Genomic DNA, 10,184 nt, shown 5'->3' on the forward strand with positions numbered 1-10,184 from the left:
ACTAAAAAAAGGTTATCAACATTCCAGTTGCCCGCGCAATGGTTCGTAAATCTCATGTGTACCTTTTGTGCCCACCCCTGATATAGATAAAATTAGCCATTACTTGCAAATTACAACTCAGTTGCAGAGGGGAAGAAAATCGCAATATGCGTTTTCGCGATGCAGTCAAAATTGATGCAGTTTTTGGAATTATACCATGATACTGTGACAGAGCAAATGCATCGGCTGGTTTTGTAAAATTGTAAAAATGATGTAAATATGACCAAACGATGCTTCCCACTTGACAAAATTGAAAATATTTGTAGTGTAGCTTAGCTGTTTGGGTCGAACAAATGATTAAGAAAGACTGCAAGTCCCAATCCTTTAATACTTGATTAAGTACATGTAGACTAGACATAGGCTATGTTCTTTGACTACGTAACTAAATTCTATTTATGACCAATGACTGTTAGTAGTAAGAGTGTGTGTGCTTGTAATCAGGATAGTGTGCAATGACAAAATTAGTAAGTTCAATCTCTTTATTTGTAGCTGACTCATACACAAGAGCTACACTTGGAATTTTTATCTACATTATCATTATACAGGATTGGATATCTGCCATATTTGAATGATTCATACATTTCAGGATATTAGAGAGTCCATGTTATAAAAACTTGAAAAGGGAAGGATAGTTAGCAAATCTTTCTTTCATGTTAATTGCATAGTGGATAATTCGAGCTGTGCTACAATGAAACAATTTGGTATGCCACCGTTAATCATATGTTTGCACATGTTTAATGGTTGTATGATAGTCATTCAACCGACAATGTGGCATATAATTTTCGTAGTAAATTGGTAATAATGCTGGAGTCGGAGTCGGTACGTTTAAAGACCCAGGAGTCGGAGTCGGTATATTGAAAATGTGCGGAGTCGGAGCCGGAGTCGGTGGTAAAATTTACCGACTCCACAGCCCTGGTTGATAGTTGCGCGGTAAGCTTGTAGTCAAGGCAAAAGTGGTTGGGTGACTGACTGTTTTGATTACTCGTTGGCCTGGAGGTATCGATTTCGATGGTCCGGACAGGATAAGGTTATATATGTGTCACCGTATGTATTCATTCACAAATATCTTCCTGATGTAGATTGCTTAACTCGTTGTATCCAGGTAAATAAACATATGCTTCTGCTCAAAAATTCCTGGCCTTGAGTGCTGTTTTCACAATTACTGGGATAAGGCAATCATGACATTGATAATTCGATTTGGATATGATACCGTTGATCCCAAGGGAGCGTGGTGATGTTGTCTTCTTTATCCCTACAGCTTCAGTTTCAGGTACTGTGTATGGCAATTTGATTTGGATATGATGCCATCATTCCTTGGACAGCTTGCTGATGTTGTCTTTTTACTCATTATAGCTTCCGTTTCATGTACTGCGTCCTCGAATTGTTGATAGAAGCACACACTGTAATTTACTATTCTTACAAATCTTTAAAACCACGATACAGGCACTTTTCAAGCGTAGACAAATAACCAAGCTATCAAATGATTGCAATGGATAATGTCAGTTTCGTTGTTATTTTCCAGATACTGTATCTATAGCTAGTAAAAGCATCTATAGCTATGACAACCAGCTTCAAGTTAACCGGAGACTGCCTCAGAATTACCCTTGCCTTGATACGAAATCTCACCACAATGGCGCTGATGTCAATGCTATTGCTGGCAGCTACGTGGTGGCTATGAATACTGCTGATGCAGGAAAATTCAGCATCATGTGACATGGCAAAGGCACAGCTACAATCAAATTTATACCATCTAATTGTTATTCTACTTATTCATTGTGTCAAAGTGGTCCAAATATATCCTAGACAGTGAAAGTGGGGATATGTGAGTTATGTGTTGCAGTAAGGGTCAGCAATTTTTTGCAGAGGTGATCAAATGACAGAAGTAATATCTTTATATCATTGAATGAGAGAAACAAGATGAATGCACAAGTCCTTATTTAGATCGGGGTAGAATTGCCTAGTGCTCACTGCAATTGACGCTATGTTGGTTACAGCAATCTGCGCTCTGAGAGTTTATAATCGTTATTGATCTTATCAGCGACAATAGAGATGAGGTGTGAAAGCATTTCCTACTCGGTGCGTTTTTGGATCAACCATTTCTGGGATCACGCGGTTGCTGCCTACCCGATCACTTTCTTCCGGCGCTGTAGGCCTACTGTCTCGTACCAAAATACTGACCTTTCGTTTTCAGAAACACCAGCCTTTCGTTTTCATAAACGTCTTTCTGTTAACGAAATATTATAAAAAAGTAAAAAATGATGAACACAGAGAAACACATTCAATTAATTGTGATGCTCTTCACGTTGCCCTCGACGTAATTAAGGGTTATCTGAAATTAAAATGTGGAATAAGTTAAGGCTAAATATCTGCAAACGAGGTATTTTGAACTAACCGATTCAGATTGTAGCTCGAGAGAAATGGATTGCTTCTTTTTCTCTTTGTTGCGTGGGATCATGACTGAAACGCCCACTCTATGGCGGCGACGTCTGCGCCGTGGTTTGAGGGGGTTGACACTGTTTAGAATGAATGCACACCAAATAGACTAATCTTTGTTATGAGCTATGTTAAAAGTGAAAGGGACATAAAATATCTTGTCTGATAAAATTATATATCTGTCACTTTTCACTCCATGGGCTATTGTATTCAAGATTGAGGTAGCTTTCTAAAGCTAAAGCAGTTCAAAGGTAAACCTTGAAAAATATTTCTGAATAAATAAATTGACAGTTTCGCACAAAGCTATAAGGACTATAGATGAACTCGGCTATGGAATTTGCAAATTCCACAGTATTTGTTTAGCATCTGAAAAAGATATTTCTTTTTAACTATGCTGAAGAAAACCCATAGGCCATTAATTGTATCGTTTCCTTGTAGTCCTACTCTTGCCTACATAGCATAAGCAAGAATTGAATACTAAACTGATTACTGCCCCAACTGCTTGTACTCAATCATGGACAGAATACGAAGGGTGAGATGGACATTATTACAGATATTGATGATGAACATTACATAGCTGATATGGTGACACGGATTTCTGCTGGTAGTCTGGCCTGGTCATTTCGTTCATATATCTGCGACTAAATGTTCTGCTATCACTTTACCATGACCTATATATTACAACTGCGGCTGATCTGGACATGTCTGGCTGCTATGCTTATTCTGTTATTCACTTACCAATGGAAAGTTCTGGGGTATCGACGCTTTACTATCGACTCTCCATCACTACTGCCGTCACTATTACTTCTTGCATACGATTCATTGGATATCTTCTTCCGCCTTTTACTGCACCCATAGGCACAGCAAAGACTACCACCTGATGAACGGACTATCTTCGACATGTCGAATTACACAGAATATCAATATACGGACACGAGATATTGGGCTGAAACAAATTCTGAATGTTAGAATAATTAGTCACTCAAAGCTCCATACGCATAAAATACTACAGACCCAATACGAATCAAATATATTTAAACACTGACCGCTTTTCCATTAGTCCCTGTACTAAATCACTTAACCCTGTACCCACAATGCATCTGCCCATGGGGATCACGCAAATTTGCTTAGCCGGAGATAGCAGTAGTTCGGGGCTTGGTCGACAATATGTAGGACACTATGCTCGCAGCTAGCTGTGGCAGGTGGCTCCCCTGATCTGATATGTTTTTCCAGCGGAATAGGTGGATAGTTGCAAACAATTCCAGTTTGTTATCTTTCGAATAGCTGTGAACTGAAAAATGCCGGTCTGATACAATCCTTCAATTCTATTTCAGGTCTATGACACGTCCGCGATATACGGTTATATAAATATTTGATTATCGTACTGCTATACATACGACATTCGCTATCCTCAACATCAATGGAGCTTGCACTCATATTGTTGGACGATGAGAATCGTGTCGATGAATCTATGAATATTTCCATGCTGTAGCAGCACTTGAACTCGACAAACTGCAGATTTGCTGCATATGTGAAAAAGGCATATATGTAGCATAACCTACCGGTACTATTGTATCCCATGTCGCTGTTAGATCATGCTGCTTACCGATGTGGTGGGCATAATAAGACGAAAATGTGCCTGCGCTATATAATCGAATTACTGTTATAATAATAGATGACTCCAGATACTTTGCGTCATCAAATGCAGCACCATCGATCGATGAGAAAATGCCTATGCCAAGCCTGCGTGTTGACCAATAGTCAATATGTATTTGTGGTTGATGCAAAGACCAATGGAATGCTTCCCGCAATCAATGTTCAGGGAACAATATTGATGACACAGACAAGTTCCAATCGTTCATTGTAGTTTAACATCTGAATGCAGTGCAAATACTTATCACCGTGTAAAGTGCATCTGACCTGTCGTGTTTTCTGTGAGAAGCATGTATTCGGCATATTGCATTTAACTACTTGTATATAAATGATTGTAATCATATATTTAATTGCTTTCGATTTTGTGAAATTGGTAACGGAATAAACGAACATTTTGAAGCAAAGTATGGCGGTTTCATTATGTAGAATAGTAAGGAGGGGCAGGGAGTCAGATTATCAACGTCTGCATCACTAATGGGCTTGGGCGATCGAGATGCGAAGAAACTGCAAGGCTATCAAGTCTACACCACGGTTTTATTCCTCCACGCAATCCCAGTGCGTTGGGCGCCTGGCGTGAAAACTGTGGACACCAGTTTTCATGTAAAGTGGTTTGTTTATTTGTCTGACCGAGCAATAAGGTGTACGCTCTAAAATTACTCTTTCAACTATCTAGTAAGTTCAAGGAACACATGTTCCAGTGGTGTTAGTTTACAGCGCACCACCCAGAGTAATTTTTCAATAGTCAGAAGGAATTAAATTCATGTATACAGCGAACACAGAAGGTAAACATGTGTAAAGCCGTGTTAATTTTGAACCCATCCCCAAACTACTCATTGAAGTGGTAATATAACTTAAGTGCGTGCAATATTAGTGGAAGTCGTTTACCAACCAAGCCGCCAGCAATTTCGCAGTGCAAATGAAGAAGATCTACTAGTCAAAGTGGACGCAAAGGGCGGATTTCGATCCAACTATATGTGCCAAAATCACGAACTGGCCATGAACTCGTGGCCGGCCACGAGGAATTCGTTTGACCGGCCATGAAATTCACTGTGGCCGACCAGGAGACAAAGCTTTTTCATGGCCTGCCACGAGATATTCGTTGCCGACCACGGGGAAGCTGTTACCCCTACTGCATTAATATAGGGCATAGGCTAGCCATCACCTCACTGAAATGAAGGGTTGAAATTAACAATATGACGTCATGGGGTTCACGTTCGCGTTCACACAGAACCTTTCAAAAGGTTCGCATTCACACGAACCTGAACCTATCAGAGGTTCACACCATCCATAGACGACAGTAGTACTCTTGCTGATCGCAGAAGTTGGAGAGCACCACAATGCCTTTAATATTGCCACTTTATGCAATTTATAAGCCTTACCTCCTTTGCAGCAGCAAGGAAATAGTTCTTCCAAGATGTATTTGTTCAACATAGTCAAAAAGACCGTTATCACCGCCGGCATGATGGCGCTGTTGTTACGAATTAATTGCTTGAAGAACTCGAAAAACGGTGATGCACTAAAAGGCATATTGATTACCTTACTTAATAACCTGTAACCTTTGTCATGATAAAATCGAGAAGTAATATAAATCGTAATATACATAACTATAACTAATTACTATGTTACTACTTCTTGCATACTAATGGTCGTTTACATTCCGTTCGTCTCCTAGTGATCTTATGCCTGGAACTTAAGAAACAGCTTATTGCTGGATTTTACGGAGTCTCTCAACGTTTCTATGGCAGGGTGAAAAATTAATTTTTCCATACGGGCCAAATGAGAAGGCTATAGTTATGGAACTGCTAATGATAACTGTGTAGAGTAGAGGATATTCTCGCTAACTGATTCTGGATTGCGTCAGACCAGGGTCACTTCCCTTGAAAATATTTCGTCGCGTATGGTAAACTAATATCCAGCACTATCAAAAATGGCTGCAAAGTCTTGTGCTCTTCCTCACCACTTACGTTTGTGAACTAGGCTTTTCAAATATTTTAAATTATGCATCATGAAGAACAATTTTCGTGACAAATGTCGGTCGAACATAATTTACACCTGTGTCGCGCGTGGGCCGTGGAGCAGCGTCAAGCTCATAACTTGAAATAGAGGCGTGAATTGATTGCTAAAAGTAAATGAGTATACATTTTGCTTTCAAAAGTACGTTCATGACAAACGTTTATTGAAACTCGGAGAACTTTTCTCATGCCACTTATCAAGAGCTACCGTCACGACAAAGGAAACAGTGTTGCCAACACCGGGCGAACAAAAATCGTTCAAATTGGGGTTGAAAATCGCTTATAGATGTCGCAAAATTTTGAAAAAAAAAGTCGCTAAATCTGATGAAATAATTCCAAAGCTGCTGAATTGAGACAGAATATCCAAACATTCTTGGCAGCTGTTTTATTCGACGTCAAACGTCACTAATCATACTTTTAGTTCAATAGGCGCAACACGAATTGCCGTTGTAACGGAATTTGAGGAGGTAAATGGCAAGCCTCTATGGCGTGCGTTCTGATACGCAAGGCGGCGTCACGTTACCTCTGTGGTCGGCGAATAAAATTGGCTTGAACTTTATTCTCCCAATAGATGAAACATCAGCATTTGTCGAATGAGGCAATCAGTTCTTGACGGCGTAAAAGCGTCGGTAAAAGAACACACACATCGGACGACGGTCTAACTTCTAAAACAACGTTGCAGGCCATGATTGCTTGTGATTGGTGATAAGCGGTGCCATACCTCCTAGATCTTGCCTTGATCGATGAGTCCGTGAATACTTAATGTGACATATCGATGGTTGCTTTAAGGCGGTTGCCTTTTTCCTCAGTAGTGTTGGAGTAGTTTAATGCAACATGACATGAACCTACATTGCCGTTCGTTAATTAGCTGGCGAAGTAATCATCGCTACTTACAGTGAGAGTTCACCCAGTTACATTTTTTCCCATTCAACAATTCTGATCTAACCTTTTATAATATATAACATCACTTTATATACTAATATTTATTACATCTATTAGTCTGTTGCCTGTTAATACTTTCAACTTCACAAGGCTGACGCCAATAAATGACTATAGAAGATGATCACCATACCTCCTATCTATTGCTCTACCTCCTTTCGACCTACGTACCTGCTTTTTGAAACGAATATATTGGAAACTGTACGTGGCCATGGTACCAATCAACTCAACAACTTTTGGGGTAGTGGGTAGCTCATACAACATTTTTCATGTCTATTCAGACCGAATTTTATCGTCAATATTAACGAGAGCATTTCAAGTTCCAATTTATTGCGGCGCTTCGACTTGACTTCATTCATGCTGATAAACACTCTCTCGATATCGGCATTCGAGTGCGGCATCAAGTGCACCAAGATGCGGATTGCAAATTCTGCTATTTCTGAGAATTGAATTAGACCCCGATGTATCTTGGCAATCCAGTACCTCGGACCAAAATCGTTCGGTGTCGTCTGTGTAACGCCAACTGTTTAGATCAGTGGTTCTCAACCTTTTTGGATGACGGAGCCGCATTTCAAACTTCAGAGTACGTATGGAGCCGCATGAAAACAATCGATTATAGGCTACTTATAACGTAAATTGGTGGCGGCCGCGCCTTACAATATAGTCCAGTTCTATCTCAAATACGGCGTATTTAGTGATATGAGAGTGTAATATTTTAAGAGTACTGACCGTGCTTCCTAACATAGACTGTAAATCGCGTAACGATCCATCAGATTTGTAGTTATAAAATTATATTAAAATTACATTTGTTGATGCGAGAGAAGTCATAATTTATGAAGACTGTGAAATATAGGCAATTCGATTACTCTGATGTCTATATAGGCCTAGTCACTTCACTTGCACGACACTCGAAGATTGCGTTACATCGCTAAGGTCGATTTCCTGTGCCACTATCGATTTATAATGTCTGTATTACGGCATTTGATTTTGCTTAGTTAGCAATTGGTTCCGCTGTGACAGCAGACTGGTAGTTTCGCGAACTGGGCGATTTTATTGTATTGCTTTGCATTTACTGCAAATATTCTGGGCGTCTTGGTAGCGCTTCGGCAATGAACATTGGACATTGGCAATGCTTGGTTAGGAAAGGTAGTGCCAGCGAGGCAATAATTCCTACTTTATGAACGATTACCGTAAAATTACGTGAATTCACCCTATAGTAGCATAGCATCTTATGAAATACATCGGACCCGGAACTACTTTTCAAACAACTGGTATCAGCTCCGGCGCTGGCTCCACTTGAATTTTATATAGAGCTCCGGATCCGTTGAAAAGGCATGTCTCCGGGGCTCCGGCTCCTTGATCCGGCTCTGGCTCCTAAGCAGAGATGAGCATGGATTAGGATTAGGATTTGAAAAAAACAGATTTGTGAAATTTTGTCGGATTTGGATTAGATTGAGATTAGAATTTTTTTCTGAATGGATTAGGATTTGCATTGGATTTACTGATTTTCTGGGAAATTGAAACGCCGTGTGGCGATTGGCGACAAACTTTATTCAGAACAGTTATTAATGTACTTACGGTACACTACACCACGATACACCCGGTACCAATGAACATGAGGGGTGCGGCCAATGCTTAGTTATCATAAATCAAGATAATTGTTGGTTGTGAAAGAGAAATTTCTAATTCCTGCCTTGCATAAATTAGCATTTTTTTTCTGATTTTCAAGTTAGAATCGGATTAGGATTGGACACGGATTTGAACATACAAACGTTCTGGATTCGGATTTGGATTAGGATTTGAAGCTTCGGATTTGGATTGGATCAGGACATAGAAATTCCAAATCCGCTCATCTCTGCTCCTAAGCCCTGGTTACAACTGGTGATATAATTCGCAAATAAAATACTTTCCAAAATACTGACATTGGTGACCGCGAAGAGGAAATATACTGAGAAGCAGCTCAAATATAGAGGTATAAATATATTTAAAAACATATATGTTTTAAATACATATTTTATAATTAGATATATTTCCAAAGTGGTTCCCAACCGTGGGGAAATTCCCCCCTTAGGAGGAATTTTGAGATTTTTAGAGTGATTTTAGCTTTAGGTAGAGTTACCATACGTCCTCTTTTCAGAGGATTTGTCCTCTTTTCTAACTGTTTTGAATGTGTTCTCGGAGGACGCCCTATTGTCCTCTTTTTTGAGAATTTTGGTTACATTTATAGCGAAATTTGACTGAGATCCCGTAAATCTGCACTGAAGTGACGCTCCGGCGGGTGTTTCGGGAGCCGAGTGGAAAGTTGACCTTTTTTTAGTCGAACTACCTCAAAGTGGGGAAAATTTACCATTTTTTGAGAATTCTCCTCAGGTTTTGCAAGTCTTAAAACTCTGAAAAAGTGTCCTCTTTTCAGATTTCCAAAATATGGTAGCCCTAGCTTCAGGGTTGTAACGGATGATACACTGGTTTCACAAGATTTTCAGATTTTTATGGTAGAACTATGAAACTACTCTTCTATAATTGTATGCTTCTTTTCGCAGATATTTAGGTAGCTGTAAATGCTTTTAAAAACCTGGCCTTTCAGTACAAATTCTAACCCCTTAAAAAGTGAGGCTCGCGAGACGATTTCGTTGAGCCGGCGACATCTTCTCGACCAAATTATTATTAAGTAGGGAAAGTCATGCCGAATTCACAGCACAAGGCCACTGGCGAAAATGTTTTGAGAGTTTTTAAGTAAACATCTGAGCTAACGTGAAAAACATATGAATTTCATCAATTCAAGTCAAGACCATCGCAAAGCGAACTTGGTGATTTACTATTCGTGAGCAGCTACCAGAGATGAGCATGGATTAGGATTAGGATTTGAAAAAGCAGGATTTGTGAAATTTTGTCGGATTTGGATTGGATTAGGATTAGAGATTTTTTTCTGAACGGATTAGGATTTGGATTGGATTTACCAATTTTCTGGGAGATTAATGTGTCGTGTGGCGAATGGCGACAAACTTTATTCAGATCAGTTATTGATGTACTTATAGTACACTACACTATGGTTCACTCGGTGCAAATGAACATGAGAGATGCAGCCCTATGCTAAGCCCTAAGCATTTT

At 39.6% G+C, this 10,184-nt stretch overlaps 1 protein-coding gene across 5 annotated transcripts in view; it reads right to left on the reverse strand.

Annotated features, from left to right (window-relative positions):
• Positions 1-7,491, reverse strand: part of LOC145434592 (uncharacterized) — an 80,662-nt gene extending 73,171 nt beyond the window's left edge. For 2 of the 5 annotated variants that reach the window (XM_080311936.1, XM_080311932.1), the window contains exon 1: positions 5,505-5,703. In XM_080311936.1, the coding sequence (XP_080168062.1) occupies positions 5,505-5,652 (148 nt within the window). In that variant the 5' untranslated portion in view covers positions 5,653-5,703. Of the gene's footprint in view, positions 1-5,504; positions 5,705-6,660; positions 6,803-6,858 lie in introns of those variants that run through there. The other 3 variants (XM_080311935.1, XM_080311934.1, XM_080311933.1) reach the window with 3 other exon arrangements.
• Between the last annotated feature and the right edge of the window lie 2,693 nt (positions 7,492-10,184).

This window comes from Botryllus schlosseri, chromosome 2 (genome assembly GCF_051294905.1).
Source record: "Botryllus schlosseri isolate E-star chromosome 2, Bs_hap1, whole genome shotgun sequence".
Classification (NCBI taxonomy): Eukaryota; Metazoa; Chordata; class Ascidiacea; order Stolidobranchia; family Styelidae; genus Botryllus; species Botryllus schlosseri.